Consider the following 23,046-nt stretch of genomic DNA (forward strand, 5'->3'; position numbering starts at 1 on the left):
ATGATAGCTCTCTGCCAAATGTCACATGAGGTGCTTGAGCAACCATATTTGTATATGTAAAATGCCCATCTACCTGGATTCCACACACTGGGGAGAAGAGACCTTCTATTGTCCAGGGGTCACTCAACTGCTTACGGGCCTGGAGGAGAGAGTTTCACGGTAGGCCAAGGCTGCCCTTGCACTGGACCGCAAACCAAACTCTGGCCCTACCTCCTGGTTGCAACCCATGTTGACTGGTTTTGGCTTGGTGCTCCATCTTGGCCTGCTTTCCTCCTGGGAGCTCCTGCTTTTCCTTTGCCTGGCGCACCCTCCTCCCTCTGTAAGGCCATCTCAAGGGTCAGCATGTCTTGTTGGTTTCCCCTGGTCCTTTGGCCAGCAGTGGCCACAGTGGTGTTCCCATCTCCCTGGACACCCACATCTGTGAACTCTGATGGTGCTAACCGGGGGCTCCCAGGGGAGGCATCATGCTGCTGAATCCTGGGAACTTGCTGAGGGAGGAATGTCCAGTCCACACTTCTAACTGGGTTGAATTGACCCCCCATCTGCCACCTGGGGGCAGAGCAGGGATCGTCCTCATCGTATTATCTACTACTGCATAACAGCCACTTATCATCTCAGTTTTTGTGGCCAGGAATTAAGGAGCAGCATAGCTGGTTCTGGCTCAGGGTCCCTCTTGAGGCTGCATCCCATATGAAGGCTCAGCTGGGGCCAGGGCTCTGCTCCTAGGATGGCGCCGCCACAGCCATTGGCAGAAGGCCTTAGTTCCTGGCCATGTGGGACTCCACGGGGCTGCTCAGTGCGGCTGCTGTGATCTGAGAAGAGAGTCATCAGGACAGAAGCCACAGCATCTTTTATAACTTAATCTTGCTGGGGGTATGCTATTGCTCTGCTCGTATTCTCAGTCACACAGCCCAAACCTCCACAGTGCAGAGAGGACTACAGAGTATGAGTGTCAAGGGATGGGGGCCATTGGGGACCTACCTGGAGGCTGCTGACCACGCTGTCTCACAGACAGGGAAACTAGGGGCAAGGGATTCATCACTCCCCTGGGATTGGCTGATGCTCAGGGTGTGGGGACCAGGATTTCCTTAGGGGTTTTCCTCCTAGATACCACAGACACCTGTAAAAGTCACAGGGTTGTACCCACTGAGCATCCTTTCATGTAGCCCTGGGAACATTGGTGCCATAAGGAATTTCTTTGCTGGACTTGGTTTTAGAAGGCAGGATGGCCTCAAAGATGAAGATTTCTACACTAGTGATGCTGTTGGCCTTACCCACCCTGGCTGGAGCCTGGCTTAGTCTTTCGCAGAGGACAGAAGCCCTCTGGGATGCTGGCGGCCGATGTCCACACTGGCCGAGAAGTTTGCTCAGGGTCAGATGACACCGTGTGTCCCTCAGTAGCACAGTAGTGTCACTTGGCCTCTTGCGTAACAGGCTAGGGCCTTTGGGAGTTTGTGCTTTGGGCCGAGTTTGCTTGAGCTTGCTAACATCCCAGGTGTTCTGGTCTGAAGGTTTATATCTCAGACCCAGGGCTCTGATCTTTGGTTCTTGAGAACTTTTCTCCTTTTTAATGTTCCAGTGGGATTTTTCTCTTGGTCAGTGACATGGTACATGAGGGTGGGTTTCCCCAGAGGGCTGCAGTATGCCGAGACCCCAAATGGGGGCATGTAAAATGTCCGGTCCTTTGGCCTGTTTAGTGGATGGGGACGGAGGTGTCTTCCTACTGGCCTGTTGGAGTTGACGTTTCCCTGTTTCTTTCCCTTCCTGAAGAATGGTGAGCTGATTTATGGTTGTAAAGATGCCCGCAGCCCTGTGGCTGACTGGAGTGAACTTGCACACCACCTGAAGCCATTCTTCTTCCCATCCAATGGCCTGGCCAGTGGGCCCCACTGCACAAGGGCCGTGATCCGGGAGCTGGTGCGTGTCATCACACGGGTGCTACTGAGTGGCTCGGACAAGGGCCGGGCGGGCGCCCTCAGGTCGGGGCCTGGGCTGCGGGGCCCACCCGTCTGTGAAGCCAGCCCTTTCAGCAGGAGCCTGCGCTGCCAAGGTAGGCCTGGTGGGTGGGCTGGGTGCAGGGGGAGCAGAGCCTGTGGCATGGCCTGCGAAGGTCCTGCCTGGCCTCACGGAGCTTCTGTGGGAGCAGCCTCAGTCTTGTCAGGGCTCCCCAAAGCTGGGCCTCCCTGTCTCTCAGCCCCAGGTGGGGTTACTGCCTTTCTCATCTCCTATCTGGGTTTATAAGTTGCAGCATACATTTGGGCTATAGGGTTTTCCCTAGATATCGTCCCACACATCTGTGCATCCTCTGTGGTTTGCTGAGTGTTTTCTCTACATTGTCCTGTTCCATCTCATTCCAACCCAGGGGATAGGTTTTCCTTGGCCTTTTTCTTAGATGGGAAGAATTGAGGCCCAGAATGTTGCAGTCCCACAGTGCAAGGCCCTTTAGGGCAGGTGGGTGGCCTCAGTGGGTGGCAGTTTGCAGACAAGTTGTGAACACAGACGTGAGGGACCTGTGGCTCTGGGTGCCTCCTTCTCAAGGCCCCATTCCTCACAGACTTGCTGTGGGCTGACTTTGACTCAGTGGGCATCCAGACTTCAGGGCGATCCGGTGACTGATTTGGGTTTTTGCCATGAATGTTCATGGCCTCCTCGTTTGCCACCTTTGTCGCCTGCTGGTGGCTCCACAACACACTCAAATATGTGGCATGCGGAGCCATAGCCAGAAGCTTATGTTGAGGGGCCAACCAGGAAGATTCAGATTATTCAGTTTTTGTGCTGATGATCCCTGTGGGTTCTCAGAGCCTCTGAGGATGGCCGTAGGGGTGTGACATAGGAAGATGGTAGCCCTGCTCCTGCGTGGATTTTAGGTGCTACTGTTTTGCCATACAGCTTCCTAAGCACAAATCACCCTTCTTCTGTCCCCCATTTCGCATTTTTCTTAGTACAAATGAATTTTGTGGGTATTTTTCTTGTTGCAAAAGTGATACCTAGTCATTTCAGACAATTTTGGTAAACTTATGCCCATATTTGGGTACTTAACTGCTAAGTAGATGGAACGTGTTTGGAAGGACACACAGATGGACACTGGTCTGAGGCATTGTTGACACCTGTGGACTTTTCTTCCAGACCTTCCCTGCGTATGTACACAGACATAAACCTGACCCATGGGATGTGCAATGTGTTCTACATACTATTTTGTAACCTGATATTTTTGCCTGATTAGTATAAATCTGTGTATCAGCAGTTGTATTTTTTGCAATTTTATTGACCATGAGGTAGATATTCCACTGTATGAATAGCCTATAATTTTAACAAATCCCTTCTAGTTGGGCCTATGCACTTTCACTCTGTCTTACATGACTGAGCATGTTTTGCCAGAGGTGGGGGAGGTCAGAGGTCAGAGTGTCAGAACTGCACATGGCCACAGCTGCTTCCTGTGACTTGGACCCATACTCATATATTTGTTTGTTCATAGGACATGGCTGTTTCTTTGAAGGGTGGGATAAATGGGCTGGGACTCTGTCTCCCCAGCCCTCGAGGTCCCCGGTGCATGGCAGGGGCCCGAGAATGCTCGAGTGTGGAATAGACCTTGTTTCCGCACCATCCCTGCCATGACAGCTCCCTGCTCAGTGTGGTCACTCGTCTCTCAGTACGGGCTGTGGCTCTGGGCTCCACAGATGCAGTCTTGCAGTTTTGGAGATGTCAACATGGTCGTTTTAAATTTTGTGTCTTGTCTTATTTAGACTGAGGGTCATCTCTCTAAATTCAGATCTGGGCTGGTGTGATGGAGGTTGAAGGATGTTGAGAGGAAGGAGAGGCACAGAGTGAGGTGTGGGTCACCTCCCTTTCTTTTGTGCCTGGTCCTGAACGTCTGCTTGTCCCAGCCCCAGCAGCTCCGTGAGGCAGGGTGCGGCCTGTGCCCGCCACCTTCTTTAGTCCTTGACAGTAAACCTCTCATTTTCCCCTGATGTTCTTGGTAGGAAAAAACACCCCGGAGCGCTCAGGGTTACCGAAGGGCTGTCTTCTGTACAAAACCCTCCAGGTGCAGATGTTGGACCTGCTGGACATCGAAGGCCTCTACCCTCTGTACCGGCGGGTTGAGCGGTACCTGGAGGAGTTTCCTGAGGAGAGGTGAGGCCCAGGTCCAGGGCTCCCCTGCCCTTTCTGGGCCCACATGGGGCCCCAGCAGCCCTGAGGGAAAGATGGGGATGAGGGGAGCAGGTCGGCCCAGTGGGAGGACAGCTTGGCCTCCCAGGAGGATGACTCACCCCAGCTACCTCCCCTCCCTGCCCCCAGATGCCAGGCTCGGCCCAGAGATTCAGTGCCATGTGAAGGAGGACCAGGGTCCTGCCAGATCAGTGGTCATTTGCCCATTTCTAGAAAGGAAAAGCACATCTTGTGAACCTGACAACCCTGCATTAAGCAGCTCCATGTCCTGAGTTGGGCTGAGCCTGCAGGGGGCAGTGCTGCTCCACAGCCAGTGAGCCGTGCTCACCCAGCCGCCGCTGGGCTTTGGCCTTCAGGCACTGCCTTGTCCATCTCCTGGCCATCTTGATGGGGGTTACTAGGGTCCACACCTGTGGCATGTGGTGGAGGCTGGGGCCATTGCCCAGGCCTGGCTTCGCTTCCTCCCTAGCACCCCTTCACTAGCATCTCTTACCTGGACACCATTTGTCATAAACAAGAGATGTTCAGCCTTGGCTCTCCTGGTTCTGGTCTTGCAAGACGCTTCATAACGAAGTTTAGCATCAGGAAGAGATGAATCCATTAATATTCTTTAAAACCAGATGTATGATTCTTAAACTGCTAACAGTTTAACAAACGATTTCCAGGCAGCTTTGTTATCCTGTTTTTTTGTGCTTTGTCCTTCAGAAAAACATTGCAAATAGATGGGCCTTATGATGAAGCATTTTACCAGAGGCTGCTTGATCTTTCCACCGAGGATGATGGCACAGTGGCTTTTGCACTGACAAAGGTGGGTAGATCCTTCCAGAAACACACTGCATGCTTCTTAGGCTCTTAACACTAACTCGGGGTTTTCCTAAGAAGTGTTTCCCAGTACCTACCCCTGATGGTTAAAGCAGAAAAATTGGGGATTAAAAGAACGTGGCTAAAGTTTCCCCCAGATGGACTGGGCCGGGTGGTAATAACGTTACTTAGTTTCTAGGAAGGATTTCCCTGTGTTCACTTGGCTCCAGGCCACCCAGGGCTCAGCCCTCTCTCCACCCTCCCTGTACTGGGGTCCAGGACCTGAGGCCACTGCTCTGTGCTTCCTTCTTAGCAGCCTTAGAACAGGCTAGCGCCAACCATTCCTCTCCTTACAGCCCTCAGTGGGACTCTAGGCCCGGACCCCGCCTGTGGTTGTGTGTGGCTGGCTTCCTTCCTCCCCATACCTCAGGCCAAGGGTCACCCTGGGAGAATCTCTTAGGAAAGAGGCCTCATCCCATTCTTTCCGGTTCTGTAAAATCGGAATTCAGGGGCTCCATGAACTTGGATAGGAAAAAAATTACATCTTTGTTTTCACTAACCACTGATTGAAATTAGTGTTTCCTTCCATTATGAATGTGGCAACAACCACTGTGTGGTCAGCAGGACCCCCAACTTTGCCATTTAGAGAAATCAGACGTTTTAATTTCACACTGTAGTTGCTACAGATATCTCATGATATCTTTATATTCTTCACTCCTGAGATTTTGTTATGTAATACTACATAATTGTTTTAAAAAATAGTTCGGTATTTGACATGGTCAAGCCTCTGTTTTTTATTTTCTGCATTTAAAAATGTTATTCTGAGAGGGATCCATAGGCTTCATTGGGCTGTCAAAGGTTTTGCTAAAATGGTTAAGGAACACTGTTCTAGTGGGAGCAAAGTGACAAAAAGGTAGGAACAAAACAGAATGACCTTCTCTACATCCTCTGGGCAGCTGCCCTGGAGCCCTTAGTTTAACTGTCCTGGTCCTGACAATGTGTCTGTGGTTCTCACTTTTAAGAGTCCTCACTCTTGTCCTTGGGTGGGTGCTCCCTCCCTCCCAGGTTGGGTGCTCCCTCTTCTGCAGCTGTTGGGCTTTTGAGGAGGTCCCCTCCAAAGCCAAGGGCCCTGAGGGAATTAGCTGAGGTGCTTGGGCATAGAGCTGTCCTCAAGGTGGGGAGAGACCCAAAAGGGGGCCTCTATCGGAATAGAGTGACGGACTGCCCTGCATTGTCTGCAACTTGGGTACATTGATTTAGTAATAAGTATCAGTATTCCATTTTTCAAGAGAAGAAGCATAGGACTTTACTTCCTTTTTTACACATTTCTATATTTTTCAAAATTGTAATAAATAAGCATGGATTACTTTTTAATTTTATTGCAATTTCTAAACCTCATATGTAAACATAATCTTGTAAGAGATTCAAGCAATCATTACACAACTATCAGAATGACTAAAATAGTAACATTGAAATAACACTGAATGCTGGTGCAGAGAAACTAGATTTGCAGAGCTAAACATGCATGTGCCCTATAACCCAGCACCTGCACTCCTGGGTATTTGTCACAGAGAAGGGAAGACTCAGGCTCACCCAAAACCCTGTACAGGAGTGTTCATAGCAGCTTTATTTGCGATAGCTAGAAGCTGGGCACAACTCAAGTGTCTGTCAACAGGTGGCCTACAACAGCTTACGTAAACTGGAACCGTTGAGCAGTAAAAAGGAACGAAATCTCAATACACACAACAACCTGGGTGAATCTTCAGAGAAATGTGCTGAGTGACAAAAGCCAGTCCCAAAAGATCACACACTATGATTCTGTTTAAATGACATTCTTGAAATGACAAAGATGAATGGTTGCTGTGGGATGGGGAGGAGGTGGAAGGAAGGGGGTGTGGTTATAAAAGGTCGACACAGAGGGATCTTCTGGTGATGGAACTGCTCTGTATTTTAACTGTGGTGGTAGATGCATCAACCTACCTGTGTGATAAAATACACATACACAACACACAGGACTACATGTAAAACTTGGGAGATTGGAATAAGATCATGGAGTGTATCAATGTCACTATCCTGGCTGTGATATTATACTGTATAGTTTTGCAAGATGTCACCATTGGGGGAGACTGGGTAAAGGGCACTCAGGATCACCTGCATGTGAACCTACAATTATCTCAAAACAAATAATTTAATGAAAAATATTCAAGCAGTGAGTATATTGTCCGGGAAGATCCCATAGGCCACGGAGCGTCTGGGCCCGTGAGCCATGGCCGCTGAGCCTGCGCATCCGGAGCCTGTGCTCTGCAACGGGAGAGGCCACAGCAGTGAGAGGCCCGCGTACTGCAAAAAAAAAAAAAAAAAAATGTGATGTTATTCCTGCCCAAGCAATAGGTGTCCACTGTTAACAGTATGTATCTTTTCAGAACTTCACACTAACACTCACACACACACTCACTCATACCATTTGGGGGATTATCCACATTATACGTGTTCTTCACTAGCTTGCATTTAACCTAACATGGCTTGAAGTCTGTCTGTGTTGGAATATAAGGGTCTGCCTCTTTTTTGTTTTAGGGATTTAGGTTCTGTTAGTTGGAATCTGAAGAAGGTGGAAGTGAAGCTGAAGCTGGGGGAGCAGGTTGAGAATATTCCTAGGCTACAGACTATTGAAAGTTCTTTCATGAATACTGTTTATCTAATTGAGCTTTGTACCTCTGATGAAATGAGAGAGGTGCGAATATTGTATTTATTTCGAAGCTCAGGAGACTGCAGCCCAGTGTACTTCTTGCTTTCTGACTATCGTTTAGTATTCTATAATGGGAGTCAGCAAACTTTTTCTATAAAGGGCCAGACACCACAGCTCTCATCCCAATCTAGAAAACTGATACTGGTGCACAATGGCTTGGAATGGGCTGCAAGGGCCCATACGGTGATTGCTATGGGCAAGGCACAGGAGTCTTATCTGGAAGGTAGAGGAGGGTGTATCCAGGGGGTCTGGTTTGGGGTTGACAAAATGTGTTTAGGGCTTCTTTCCAAGTTCTGCTTTTACATGATCTCTGGACCCCTAAACTGATGGTTCTCAGTCCTAGCAGATCCAACACTCTTTTTCTATAGCAAATACTGTAACTCCCCCTTTACTATCTTGAAATGAAATTCATAGATAATATAACCTACCTAAACACATCTTAACTGTAATATAGATTTTTTTTTTGTTTGTTTTTGTTTTTTTGCGGTACACAGGCCTCTCACTGTTGTGGCCTCTCCCGTTGCGGAGCACAGGCTCCAGACGCGCAGGCTCAGTGGCCATGGCTCACGGGCCCAGCCGCTCCGCGGCATGTGGGATCTTCCCGGACCGGGCACGAACCCCTGTCCCCTGCATCGGTAGGCGGACTCTCAACCACTGCACCACCAGGGAAGCCCCTGTAATATAGTTTTAACTGTAATATAAATGGGGAGGAAAAAAAAGGCAAGTATTTTGTCATAAAATAACATGTATTTAAATTAAAAAAAAAAAAAGGCAGGGGTGGCAGAGAGTAAATGCTTTAGGCTTTGGCCATCTGGTCTCTGTTGTAGCTACTTAGCTCTGCCATCATAGCTCAGAAGCAGCCAGAGACAAATATAAATGAGCATGGCTGCGTTCTAGTAAACCTTCATTTACAAAAACAGGTGGCAGGCTGGATTTTGCCCCTGGCCTGTAGTTTGCTGACTTCTGTTCACTTTTGCTTGTTAGTTTTTATATTCATTTTTTTCTCTGTTGGTTTGGGAGTTAGACATTCTGCTACTGTCATTTTTCTGGTTACTTGTTCAATTTGACCATGCATATTTAAAGACTAAAATTAATAATTTAACCCCCACTCCCTGCCACACAGACATATAATATTGGGTTGGCCAAAAAGTTCATCTGGGATACTTTAATTCCAGTTATCGCTCCCAATTTATATGCAGTTATTGTCATATAAGTTTTTGTCATATAACTTTTCTTGGGCGTATACCTAGGAGTGGAGCTGCTGGGTCAAGTGGTAACTTATGTTTAACTTTTTCAGGAACTGCCAGACTGTTTTCCAAAATGGCTGTACCATTTTACATTCCCACCAGCAGTGTATAGGATTCCAGTTTCTCCATATCTTTTACAGAACTTGTTACCTGACCTCTATTTGTCTTATTCTGTTTTTTTTTTAAAAAATCACAATTTACAGTATTATTTTTTACAGGTGTTTGTTTAGATCTACCACGTTTACCCATATCTTTGCTTAACATTCTTATATCTCAGATCTTTCCTCTTTTTCCTATAAAAGTTTTATTGTGATATGTTACATACCATACAATTTACCTGCTTAAAGTATGCAATTTGGTGGTTTTTACTATATTCACAGATATGTGTAAGCAGCATCACAGTCAATTTTAGAACATTTTCATCACCTAAAAAAAATTCTGTACCCTTTAGCCATCATCTCCTTATCTCCTCATCCCCAACAGCCCTAAGCAACTACTAATCTACTTAAAAAAATTAATTTATTTATTTTTGGCTGCATTGGGTCTTTGTTGCTGTGCACGGGCTTTCTCTAGTTGTGGTGAGTGGGGGCTACTCTTTGTTGTGGTGCACAGGCTTCTCATTGCGGTGGCTTCTCTTGCTGCGGATCACGGGCTCTAGGAGCGCAGGTTTCAGTATTTGTGGTGCGTGGGCTCAGTAGTTGTGGCTCGCAGGCTCTAGAGCACAGGCTCAGTAGTTGTGGCACACGGGCTTAGTTGCTTTGCAGCATGTGGGATCTTCCTGGACCAGGGCTAGAACCCATGTCCCCTGCATTGGCAGGTGAATTCTTAACCACTGCGCCACCAGGGAAGCCCCCTAATCTAATTTTTATCTCTATAGATTTGCCTATTCCAGATATTGCATATGAATGGAATCATTCAATAGGTGGTCCTTTATGACTGGCTTCTTGCACTTTAGCATAATATTTGCAGGGTTCATGTGTATTGTAGCAGGTATCAATACTTCATTTCTTTTTATGACTGAATAATATTCCATTGTATAGATATACTGTATTTTGTTTATCCATTCATCAGTTTGATGAGCATTTGGGTTGTTTTCACTTTTTGGCTGTTATGAATAATGTTGCTATAAATATGTGTATAAATTCTTCTGTGGACATATTTTTACTTTTCTTGGGCATATACCTAGGAGTGGAGCTCAGGAGCTCAGGAATTTCAGGAACTGCCAGACTGTTTTCCAAATGGCTGTACCATTTTACATTCCCACCAGCAGTGTACAGGTTTCCAGTTTCTCCATATCTTTGACAACACTTGTTACCTGCCCTTTTGTTTTTAGCCATCCTGGTGGGTATGAAATTGTATCTCATTGTGGTTTTGATTTGCATTTCCGTGAAGACTAAGAGCATTTTTTAATGTGCTTATTGCCCATTTGTATATTTTCTTTGGAGAAATACCTATTCAGGTCCTTTGATCACTTTTTAATTATGTTATTTGTTTCATTGTTGAGTTGTAGGGATTCTGTATATTGTGGATAGTAAGCCCTTAACAGATATATGATTTGCAAATATATTCTGTCAGAGACCTTTTCACTTTTTTGATAATGTTCTTTGTTGTAAAATATTTGCAATTTAAAAACTTAACTTGTTCATTTGAAATATAGTTGATGTACAATATTATGTTAGTTTCAGGTATACTACATAGTGATTTGACATTGCATACATTATGATATGATTACCATGATAAATCTAGTAACCATCTGTCCCCATACACAAAAAAGTTTTTAACTTTGATGAGGTCCAGTTTGTCTGTTTTCTCTTTTGTTGTTTGTGCTTTTGGTGTCATATCTAAGAATTCATTGCTAAATCCAAAGTCATGAATATTTTCCCCTGTTTCTTCAAAGAGTTTTAGCTCTTAAATTTAGTTCTTTGATCCATTTTGAGTTAATTTTTGTATATGATTTGAGGTAGAGATCCAACTTCATTCTTTGTATGTGGATATATAGTTGTCCCAGCACCATTTGTTGAAGAGACTATTTTTTCCCATAAATGTATGGGTTTATTTCTGGATAGTCAATTGTGTGCCATTGATATATATGTCTATACTTAATGCTTGTACCCTGCCTTGATTACTGTTGCTTTTTAGTAAGTTTTGAAATTGTTCTTTTGCAAGATTGTTCTGGCTATTAGGAGCCCCTTGTAATTTCATTATGAATTTTAGAATCAGCTTGCCAAGTGCTACAAGGAAGCCAGCAGAGATTGTGATAGGGATTGTTGTGAATCTGCAGATTGCTTGCATATGGCCATCTTTATAAGTCTTGTATAAGTCTTTATAAGTCTTGTATATCTTTATAAGTCTTTGTAAGTCTTCCAGTTCGTTAACATGGGATGCTGTTCCATTTATTCAGATCTTTGTTTTTCTTTCAACAGTCTTTTCAGAGATACATTTTGTACTTTGTTAAGTTTATCCCTGAGTGTTTTCTTTTTGCTGTTGTAAATGAAGTTTTCTTAATTCCATTTTTAGATTGATCATTGCAAGTGTATAGAAATACAATTTGTTTTTGTATATTGATCTTATAGCTTACAACCTTGCTGAATTTATTAGTTCTAATAGTTTTTTACTGAATTTCTTAGGATCTTCTCTATATAAGATCATTTAGAGATAGTTTTACTTCTTCCTTTCCAGTTTGGTTGCCTTTTATGTCTTTTTCTTGCATAACAGCCCTTGGCTAGAACCTTTAGTGCGATGCTAAAAGCAAGAACAGACCTGTCTGATTTGTTTCCGGTCTTATTGGGACAGCATTCAGTCTTTCATCATTATGTGTAATGTTAGCTTTGGGCTTTTCGTAGCTATCCTTTATTGGGTTGAAGAAGTTCCCTTCTTTTCTTAAATTGTTGAATGTTTTTATCATGAAAGGATGTTGGATTTTGTCAGATGTCTTTTCTGCATCGATTGATATTTATTATCATGTGTTTTGTTTTTCTATAGATATGACATATTAATTTATTTTTGGATGTTAAAACCAACCTTGCATTCCTGGGATAAACCCCACTTGGTCTATGATTCTTCTTATATATTGCTGGATTCAATTTGCTATAATATTGTTGAGGCTCTTTGTGTCCATTCTCCTAAGAGGTATTGGTCTGTAATACTGGCCTTGTCGAATGAGTTGGGAAGTATTTCAGCCTCTTTTTTTTGGCAAGGTTTGAGAAGGACTGATGGTAATTCTTCTTTAAATATTGATATTTGATAGAATTCACCAGTGAAGCCATCTGGGTCTGGGCTTTTCTTTGTAGGTAGTGTTTTGATACCCAGTTAAGTCTCTTTACTTGGTATAGAAAATTGTGCTATTTCTTCTTGAGTCAGTTTTTGTAGTTTGTACCTTTTTAGGAATTTTTCCATTTTATCTAAGTTGTCTAATTTATTGGCCTACAGGTGTTTACAGTTTTCCTCTTCTTCTTGAAGTATATCTTATAGAAGTTACTTTAGTGAATGTCTTTTGGTAAATTCTCTTTGTATCTGTTTATCTGGATATATTTATATTTTGTCATAGTTTTGAAAGGTAATTTTTTCTAGGTACAAAGAAGAGGTTGATTATTTTTTATTAGCATTTAACCATTTTATGCAACATTATCTGACTGTGGATGTTTCTGCTGAGATGTTTTCTGTCAGTCTAACTGTCCTTCCTCAGGAGGTGATTATTTTCTCTATGGTTGCTTTTAAAGTCTCCTCTTTTTAGATTTGACATTTTAGTGCAATGTGATTAGGTGTGGTGTACTTTTAATTTATTCTGCTTGGTGTATGTTGTGCTTTCTCTATTTGTGGATGTGTCTTTTATTAGTTCTGGAAAATCCTCAACCATTCTCTCTTCACATATTTTCTCTTCTCCATTACCCTATTCTCTTCTTCTGGGACTCTAATTAGATATATATATCAGACCTCATTTTTATCATTTTCTTCAGTTCTACCTTCCCATTCACTGATTCTTTCTTCACCTGTGTCTAATCTGTTCATTCATTTGTTCAATGAGTTTTCCACTTCATTAGTTATATTTTTAATTTCTCTCAAAGTTCCGTGTGGCTCATTTTCATATCTGTTTGGTATTTTTGATAGTTCCTTGTTGCTTGCCCTCTTTTAAATTCCATCTTTTATTTCTTTAAACAATTTATGAATAGTTGTTTTATATTTCTGTATCTAAGTTACAGTAAAATTTTGGAGGTAAAAAATCTCTTGTTATTTTACTGACTCATCCTTGCTGCTTTGTTTGCTTGGGTTTTTAATTATGTATGATTGTGAGCTCATATTTGTTTGATTTTGATCTATGAGAATCTCGGGGACCTAAATAGGGGATGCTTTCCTCCAGAGGAAATATGGATTCTTGACTTAAGGGAGAAGTCTCAGGTTTAGACCCTGTACTCCATGGCTTATTCCTAGAAACCATGCCTGCACTGACATTGCCTACAGGGCAGCTTAGCCTTCCAATTGCTCCTTGCTCAAAACTCTAGTTTCAGCTCCTGTGGGAGTGAGTGTGAGAAGAGGGGATTGGGTTGGGGATTTCCTTTACCTTCTGCAAGCCTAGCAGTGCATTAAAAGTGTTAACAGGGATATCATTGTTTTGTAGGAGGTGCCTTGGAAGTTCTCCATACACCTAAAAGTGTTGTTCTCCTTAATATGGTCATATAATTAATTGTCATTTATTTGGGTGTTATCTTTAATTTGTTACTGTTAAAAATGTTTACATTCACATTTTTGTACTTTAACCCTTGTGCACTTAAGCATATCTTCCAGAGTGATTCTTAGAAGTTAAATTGCTAGATTTATTTTTTATAGATTGTCATATTGTCCTCCTGAAAAGATTTTGCCAATTTATATTCCTTCTTGTAACAGTCGAGGGTCCTGTTTCCCACATGCCCTCTAAATTACTTGATATTTCTAGTATTTAAAAGTTTAATTTTCTAAGCTTTTGTTTCATTAACCATTTGTAATGTTGAAATACAGCACATATAGAAAAGTGCACAGAAAGAGGTAAAGCTCAATGATTTGTCATAAAGAAAACCCTTGGAGAACTACCAGTTAGGTCTGAATATGGAACACTGGCAGCTAATTAGAATCCCTGTTGGTTTCCTGTACAGTTATTCCTCTTGCCTTTCTCCCTCAAGTTAACTATTGTATTGACTTACATACCTATAGTTTAGTTGTTTTTGAACTTTATTATTACAGAATCATGCATATATCTCGTGTCTTGTTTTTTTTATGTTCTATATAACATGTATAAGATTTACTCATGTTATTGCATGCATTTCCATATTTTCAGTGCTTTGTAGTGATCTATTTAAATGGATATCACCCATTCTACTGTTGATGGATATTTGAGTTGCTCCCAGTTTTGACCATTATGAATAAAGTTTCTGCAAAACATTCTTGTACAGATCTCTTAGTGTACATGCACATATGTTTCTCTTGGGTATATTCCTAGGAGTGGAATTTCTGGGTCAGAGGTGTGAGCATTGAGCATATTTAGCTTTAGTAGGTACTATGAAATAGTTTTACCTGTTTATATTCCCTACAACAGGCTAGGGTAGTTCAACAGACTAGGGGGTTCCTGTGGCCCCATACCCTCTCTGCCACTGGGTTGTGGGTCTTTTAAATTTTAGCCATTCTAGTGAATGTGTAACGGTAGCTTATTGTGGTAATGAGATTCAACACCTTTTCATATGTTTATTGGCCATTTATATTTTCTTTTCCATGAGGGACCTATTTAAGTCTCTTGCCCAGTTTTTTGTATGGTTGTCTGTCTTTTTCTCATTAGTTTGAAGGAAATCTTTATGTATTCTGGATAGATGCTCATTGTCAGATATGTGTGCTACAGATATCTTCTTCCACTTGCCGTTTTACTCTCTTAATAAAGTCATTTTCAGAAGGGGAGGTCATAATTTTAAGGTCATTTAATTTACATCTTTTTCCTTCTTTAGCAGTCTTTAAGTTTTATCTACCTTAAAGTCACACAGATATTTTAGAAACTTTGTTTTGCCTTTCACATTTGGTGGGTACCTTCTGCAATTGATTTTTGGTATGGCATGAGGTAAGGTTTTATTTTCATATGCGGTTGTCCTAGAATCATAGGAATTGTCCTGATCACTCTAGAGTCATAATGAATCTTGATACCCAGTAGAGTAAATCCTTCTACTTTCTTCAGGAATGTCTTTCTTTTAATTAATGCCTTGGCTCTTCTTGACCTTTTGCTTATCTGTACAAATCTTAGAATCAACTTGTTCAAAAAAAGAAACAGACTCACAGATAACAGAGAATAAATGAGTGGTTATCACTGGGGAGAGGGATGAGGGAGAGGCAAGATAGGGGTTGGGGATTAAGAGGTACAAATTACTATGTATAAAATAAATAAGCTACAAGGGTATATTGTACAACACAGGGAATATAGCTAATAGTTAATAATAGTTATAAATGGTGTATAACTTTAAAAAGTTGCGACTCACTGTGTTGTACACCTGAAGCTTATATAATATTGTACATCAGTATACCTAAAAAAAAAATTTTTTTTTAAAGAATGAACTTTGTTCAGTTCTACAAGGAAAAGCAACAACAGACCTTTTGGGATTTTGATTGATTTGGCATTAAAATGATGACAAGAGTTGACATCCATACAATATTAAGGCTTCCAACATGGGCGTTTTCTTTTTATTAGGTGTTATTTAAAGTCTGATAAAACATTTTATGATTGTCTTTAGAGAGATCTTATATTTTATTAGATATATTCCTAGATATTTGATGGTTTTAGATATAGATGGTATCTATGTGGATATATAGGAATGTAATTGATTTTTCTACTTTGACCTCTTTATCTGTCAACCTTGTTGAAGTCACTTACTAATTCTAACAATCTATAGCTTCTGTTGGATTTTCATTATATATAATATATATATGATTATATACAATCATATTGTTTGTGAATTTGATTTTTTTTCTTTCCGATCCTTATACTTTTCACTTATCTATTTTGTTTTGCCTAACTGCATAGTTAATTTTTGTTCCCACTCTCAAAGAGAAAGTATTTACCATTAAGTAAATTGCTTGCTGTAGGTTGTTTTGGGTGTTGCTTAGTTTATTTTTAAAATAAATAACCATTATCAAATTAAGGAAGCTCCCTTCTATTCCTGATTTGTTAAGAGTTTTTATCAGGAGTGGGTGTTGAGTTTTTCAATGCTTTTTCTGTTTCTGTTGAGAAGATCATGTGACTTTTCTCCTATTTTCTTTTAATGTGATTACAGGTATACCTCAGAGATATTGTGGGTTTGGTTCCAGACCACCACAATAAAGCAAATATCTTAATAAAGCGAGTTACATGAATTTTTTGGTTTCCCAGTGCATATCAAAGTTATGTTTACACTATATTAAGTGCACAATAGTATTATGTCTTAAAAAATGTATATACATTAATTAAAAAATATTTCATTGCTAAAATATGCTGACCATCACCTGAGCCTTCAGCAAGTAATCTTTTTGCTGGCAGAGGGTCTTGCCTCGATGTTCATGGCTAATGACTGATCAGGGTAGTGGTCAGGGTGGTGGCTGCTGGAGGTTGGTGTGGCCATGGCAATTTCTTAAAATAAGATACCAGTGAAGTTTAACACATTGGTTAACTCTTCCTTCCATGAATGATTTATCTGAAGTATGAAATGCTCTTTGAAAGCACTTTACCCACAGCAGAACTTCTTTCAAAATTGGAGTCAGTCCTCTCAAACTCTGCTGCTGCTTTATCAACTAAGTTTACATCATATTCTCAATTCTCTGTCATTACAGCAATCTTAGCAGCATCTTCACTAGTAGATTCCATCTCAAGAAACCACTTTCTTTTTGCTCATCCAGAAGAAGCAAGTCCTCATCCAGTAAAATTTGCTCATAAGATTGCAGCAATTCAGTCACATCTTTGACTTCAGAGTTGAAACACCTGGGTTTGAGTCTAGCCTAGCAGTGCAGAGTGGACAGGTCATTCTATGTCTGTTTCCTTATCCATAAACTGGGACACTAGCAGTGCCTGCCTGTGGGGTTGCTGTGGGGATGAAGTGAGTTAACACACAGTTGGTGATCCCTCTGTTTGCAGTGTCATTCATGGAAGCTGCATGACATTCTAGTGTGCTATGTGATCTGGGGACACTTCGTTGCTCTAAGCAGGGCCTTGGTGTGTGTCTGTATGCCGGTATCTTGAGGTATAGAGTGATATGCTCAGTGCTTTCAGTGTGGCTAGCACATCAATAGCTGACGCCACTTACTGCTTTTTCTTCCAGGGTGGGCTGTGATTGTCTTGCCGAAGACAAGCCCTAGGTCCCAGGTTTTGGAATCAGGGTCCATACACTGCCTGCAGTGAGAGGTCAGAGGGCAGCACTGGCCTCTAATGAGCTCTTTGGGACTGGGTCTTCCTAACCTACCCCCAGGTCTGGGACCAGTTCTTGGACCTCTCCAGTGGGGAAGGGTGTGTGTGGCAATGCCATGGAGCTGACCTCTCCTTCCCCTGCAGGTTCAGCAGTACCGGGTCGCCATGACAGCGAAAGACTGCTCCATCATGATTGCACTCTCTCCTTGTCTGCAGGATGCAAGGTGAGGCACCTGCTACTGTGTCATGTGTCCTTGGTCTAGCAGGGTTTTGTGGATTGGCAAGAGAGTTGGTGTCCCTATATTTAGAGAGGCTCTGGCAGGATCATGTTTATTAACAGAGGCCAATTTCCAAGGCCTACTCGATATCATGGGGATTATTAACTCTTGCTCTTTAGAAGTTTGTAATACAGTCAAAAAGACATTATTGAGAATAATTTTAAAAGCTTGTTCATTCAAGTTTACTATTATTTTCTAAGACAATATCTCAAGGGCTTGGATACTGTGGTCCAAATTCCTTTCTCTCAAAGAAAACCCCAAGCTACCATCATGGCTCAGAGGCCCAAGAAGCTGTAGGTTCCTGTGGGCCTTATTTTTCCTCCTTTTACCAGGTCCTGATGTGCCGACCTTTATAGTCATTTCAAAGCCTTTAAAACAACATTCCATTGTTCTGCTTCCTCTTTGCAGCATCTTCTCCTGGACATCATTATCCAGTCCCCTCTCTGCCTTTTTTAGGAATTCAGGATGAACCTGATAATCTTCTCTCAGTGATTAGATGGCATCTTCAGCATTGATCTTCAGGGTGCCAAACCCCACACACAGTTTTGCAGAATGTTTCACAATCATCTGATGTGTGTTCCTGGGTCAAGATGATCTCGTCACTGGCTGCCAGCCACCCGTTTTTCCGATGCTTTTGAACTAAACATTCCCAGGAGTCCTGCTTCTTGGCAGGCACAGAATTGTCCACTTTCTGATAGGAAACACAGAGGGACATTTATAGGGCGTAACTGAAATATTTTAAAAAAAAAAGGTTGTTCTATTTAGTTGAAAACTCTCATTATCCCCTAAGAAAATGCCCCCAGTGGTTAGTGACAGGAATCCGTTTGGATTAAGCAGTGTTGTTAGATGAGAGAAAACCACACAGATGTGATTATCTATTGCCCTTCCTGAAGCAAGGATGCAGTCAGGATACAGAAATGTGAGGGGCTGAGGGCCAGGAGTCCTGACACCCTTGACCAGCTGCTCAGCAGAAACCGAAATGGTGGGAGCGGAGCGGGGACACGTGTCTAGAAACTTTTGAGCCGTGTGATCACCAGTGTCATCCCCAGGGCAGAGAAGCATTTCAGGTGTCAGGAACCTCAGGCCTGGGCTCACTGGAAGCTTGAGGTCAGCAAACGGTCAGACTCTCCTCAGCAGTGGCTCTTGGGCCATGCTCCCACCAGCCTCTGCGTGATGGACTCCTCTCTTTATTCATGTCATCTTATTGGGTGTTGGTTCTGATGTGATGTGAGGTATCCTATAAAATTGAGGGCCAGATGTTCACTGTCCCAGCCCCGCTGTGTGGAGCTTGGGTTTCAGGCCCTGAGACTGAGACTCAGAAGCAAGACCTTAATTTGTACCCATGTTCTCTGCTGTTCAGGAGGGAGTAGCTAAGACCCCAGCAAATGAGCCAGGGATTCGTTTTTCCTGTAAATAGTATTTCTGAGCAGGAATTGAGCTAGAGTCTAGGCCTTGATTAGGCTCATTAAATAGGAATGTTTTATCTGCCTTCCCTCTCCCAGGCAGGAGGTTTTGAAATTGGTATTTTGTTTGCTTGTTTTGTTTTTGTAATAATTTTGAAATCTAGAAGAGTAGTACACATGGAGAAACCCGGACTCCTGAGTACTTCTCTCGGGCTAAACTGAGCTCATATAATGTATCTAACCAGTCATCTGGATGCATACTATGTGTCAAGCACTCTGAGAGCTAAGTGATATATGTAGCAATCTTAGTACAAACTTCAGAATTAGCCTGAAAGTGTTTTTTAAGTACAAGTAATTGCTCATATTTCATTATAAGCATACAACTATTACAATATTTAGAAAGACCACAACTAAACCCTAAGAAACAAAACACCAAACACTGCAGATACAATTTGAGAATAAAACGTGAGACTAGATCTCTCTCTCCAAAAGTGAAAAAGTATAAAGGAGCAAGAGTTTCTCACCAGACGCTAAAGGACACGAAAAGAGAAGTCTGTCCTCAACATTTTATCCGTTTGGCTGTTGAATAGCCAGATCTACTTTCCCCATTTTCTTAGGTTTTGTAATACTTGGCTCATGATAAAGTAACTTTCTTAGCATTCGTTTATACTACTGGGATATGGTGAATATCAATCGAGTATTCTACATAATTGCTTTTCCATCTTTCTGCACATTAACTCTCTCTTGTCTGGTGTGCTGGCGGGTATCACAGTAGGTGCCTCTCTTGCAGAAGTTTCTAGCACTAGTACATACAGTTGGCATAGACAGAGATGGAATGCATATTGATGCACAGAATGGGTGCTCTTTGTGGGTTGGGTTGAGAGGATTTGGGAGGTTTGTGTATTCTGAAATTGTTCTTTTGCTTCCAGCTCCGATCAAAGGCCCATTGTCCCTTCATCGAGATCCAGGTTTGCCTTCTCCGTGTCTGTGCTGGATCTTGACCTCAAGCCCTATGAGAGCATTCCTCATCAGTATAAACTGGATGGCAAGATAGTCAACTACTATTTAAAGACTGTACATGCCAAAGACGCCACCGTGATGTCAACTAGGTTCAAGGAAAGCGAAGATTGCACATTAGTTCTCCATAAGGTCTAACTTTTTTCCTGTAGTGGTTTTGAAACTTGAACATAGAATGTGAAGGTTGAATGATAGAGTTTCTGTTGTGTTGGGTGACTTTTGGCTGTGAATGTTTTTGCTTTTCAACCCCTGTTCAGGTGGGACTGCCTCTGGGAGACACAGAATGGAAGAGCACTAGAGACATCTTCCAGGGCAAGGAATGTTGGACGTGAGCCCAGCAGTGTGCTGTGTCCAGGAGGCCCCTCTGGGCAGTTCTCCCTTTCCACGCAGGGCTCACGTCTAATCTCTAAAAAGCCTTATAAGACCCAAGGTTTGGATCTCCTACCACCAGAATCCTAACACAGAAAACTTGAATTGTCACATATACCTTAGAGTTTGGACTTTTAAGAAAACACAGATACTACTGGAACTTTCCCAGCTGAGTTACTTGGTCACTTTTCCAATGCAAGCCATGTGTCAGCACAGGTTTAGTGGTTCCCTGCTGTGGAGAGCAATAAGTTGTTGATATGGACATCAGTTTTGAGCAGTGGACTCAGAGTCCCTGTGGAGATGCCATACCCACCACTCTGCACAGGGTCAGCAGGGAGCGTGGCACTCAGGGCAGGGGTTGACACCACTCATGCGAGCACTGACTTTTTTTTTGTGCTGAATGATTTTATCCTCTTTAACTTCAGGGGAGACAAGGTGTTCTTTCCCACCTGAAATTGCTGCTGTGGGAGCTGGAAGCAGAGCTGCAACTCTGAGCTGCTGTGCCCAGCGTGGGTGTCATGGGGTGGCTGTGCTCCTGCCAGCTCTGGGTTCCTGGCATTTTTGGGTGTTTGGGAAACCTCAGCTACTTCTGCCAGAGCCAGCATCGAGTTTTCCCTCCTTCCCCATACCTGTTCCTCCCTTGGGTTTCACTAAGATGTGTGGTGTTAGTGGCCTTGAGTGGTGCTGGACCACCTCCCCATCGGGGCTGCCCAAAGCCCTGCTTCCGCAAGACTCCTGGCTGGCACTATGAGGGTTCTTGTTGGGGTCACCAAAAGTGTGCCCAGCTGCTATGAAAACTGTTGGGAATCTTGGCTTCAGTTTTTTATTCTATGGTAGGTTGTATAGATTATTTATATCATCATTTTGAGGGACTAATGAAGGCTTATTGTAATATAATATTAGTGAAACCATGGGATTGTATGAAAATACTACACAAAAAATAAGAATATTTTGCTGATTGTAAATTTTTGTGGGGAATTTTGTGATAAATTGAGAATTATGCTTATTAGAATCAAGCCAGCTCTTCCAGAATTTATTCTCCAATTCTGTCCTATCATTTACTTCTTACTACCATTTACCACTTACTACTTAATTTTACACTCAGAGGTTCAAAAACATATTCAAATGACACACATTTCTCATTCATGTGGTGTGTTGGGGTACAGGGGCTTTGGAGATTCCACTCATAGGGATGTGCATGGAGCCGCGTTCTCATGGGCAAGTTGCAGGCTCCAGAGTGTGTGGAAGTAGGCAGCTTCCAGAGTTGTTTTGGCCTGAGGTTCCTTGTTGCTGGCCTGGGGTGAGGATGGTCTTGGCCAGGGTGTGTAGAGGACCCTGAGTGCCTGTGTGCAGAGCTCTGGAACGCCAGCTCCTCAAGGAGGTGGGCTGGGTAGCCTCCTGTTGCCTGTCCTGGCTGGTCTGGACTGTCTGAAAACCATCACCCTCTACTTGGGAGGAAGAGGTGATAGATGAGTGTCCCCTGCTAGGGGGTCTTGACCCAACCCTTTGCTCTTCTCACACTCCACCACGGCCCCTGCTCTGAGGCTTTCATTTGATCGAAACAATGTTTTCACCCATTCTACTTTAAACTGGCAACTCAGGTCAGTGCAGCACTTAGACTCTGGGGGACATTAATGAAAACACTGTTTCTTCTGTGCAGAGGGACCAGGGGTGCTAAGGTCCTGTGTGAAGGGACAGTGCCGTATTTGCTGTCTTACTGTGTTTTTTATGCTAACTGCTCTACTTTTTTTGTGGAAGACCAAGAAGAGTGAATGTCAGAGGACTTGCTGCTGAGAGGTGCTGCGAAAGCCTCCAAGTGCTGCTTTCCAGAGCCAGGAGGCGAGGAGGGTGGTGTGGCTCCCCAGAGGTTTCTGAGGGATGTCTAAGAGATGAGGCTGCATTGGCAAGCCCTCCAAGAGTCCCTAGGTGGTGGGTGACAGGAGGAGGGCCGACCTTTGAGATGGGCTGGGGCCACCTCTGCCCTCATATTCATACCATGGGGGGCGCACAGTGGCTCCTCACATCCCAGGGTGGGCAGTCACTCCTGTACTTCCTCAGATGTTGAGTTTACTTTTAAAAATACACTATATGTGTCACTTATTTGGTATTTTGAATTTAAATAACTATTTATTTTTTATGTCCTGACAACTTATATATAATGTGCCATAACTGCATAAACATGTTCTAGAGGTAAGGTTTCTAAGTGGAAAAGAGCAAATTTTTATATTCAATAAAATCACATGCCTCCAGGTGCAGCATCTTACTTCTACGTGTAGTTTTTCACTGTTTGGGAACTAGTTGCTTGCCTCTGTGTGAAGTGATTTAATCAGACTTTCCAGAGTGGCTTCAATGCCCAGCACGCCCAGTAGGGTTCGGAAGCTGAGAGGAGCAGTTTCTATGACTCCGTTCTTGTCCAGTTCCAGGGCTGTAAAGAAAACAAACTGGGTGAGAAACTTCACCGAGACAATGCCCTCATTCTCTGCTGGCCACACTGAATGGGAAGGCAGGACGACTGAATCATGACCTTGAACAGAGCACTTACCCAAAGGCCTGCGGCAGAGACATTGAGCGCTCAGCCTAGGAGGGCCGTGGGGGAGCAATCCCCCTTGCCTGTGCTTTTTGAGTGATTATGGAC

General features: G+C 43.0%; 2 protein-coding genes across 6 annotated transcripts in view; one reads left to right on the forward strand and one right to left on the reverse strand.

Moving 5' to 3' along the window:
* IPPK (inositol-pentakisphosphate 2-kinase) overlaps nucleotides 1-22,674 on the forward strand; it is a 50,076-nt gene extending 27,402 nt beyond the window's left edge. For 2 of the 3 annotated variants that reach the window (XM_060155475.1, XM_060155476.1), the window contains 5 exons: nucleotides 1,771-2,050; nucleotides 3,981-4,131; nucleotides 4,873-4,975; nucleotides 17,489-17,568; nucleotides 19,955-22,674. In XM_060155475.1, the coding sequence (XP_060011458.1) occupies nucleotides 1,771-2,050; nucleotides 3,981-4,131; nucleotides 4,873-4,975; nucleotides 17,489-17,568; nucleotides 19,955-20,180 (840 nt within the window). In that variant the 3' untranslated portion in view covers nucleotides 20,181-22,674. Of the gene's footprint in view, nucleotides 1-1,770; nucleotides 2,051-3,980; nucleotides 4,132-4,872; nucleotides 4,976-17,488; nucleotides 17,569-18,030 lie in introns of all 3 variants that reach the window. The other variant, XM_060155477.1, reaches the window with a different exon arrangement.
* CENPP (centromere protein P) overlaps nucleotides 21,435-23,046 on the reverse strand; it is a 229,613-nt gene continuing 228,001 nt past the window's right edge. For 2 of the 3 annotated variants that reach the window (XM_060155480.1, XM_060155478.1), the window contains 2 exons: nucleotides 22,718-22,836; nucleotides 21,435-21,856 (listed from right to left, as the gene is read on the reverse strand). In XM_060155480.1, the coding sequence (XP_060011463.1) occupies nucleotides 21,785-21,856; nucleotides 22,718-22,836 (191 nt within the window). In that variant the 3' untranslated portion in view covers nucleotides 21,435-21,784. Of the gene's footprint in view, nucleotides 21,857-22,705; nucleotides 22,837-23,046 lie in introns of those variants that run through there. The other variant, XM_060155479.1, reaches the window with a different exon arrangement.

Source organism: Lagenorhynchus albirostris, chromosome 7 (assembly GCF_949774975.1).
Source record: "Lagenorhynchus albirostris chromosome 7, mLagAlb1.1, whole genome shotgun sequence".
Classification (NCBI taxonomy): Eukaryota; Metazoa; Chordata; class Mammalia; order Artiodactyla; family Delphinidae; genus Lagenorhynchus; species Lagenorhynchus albirostris.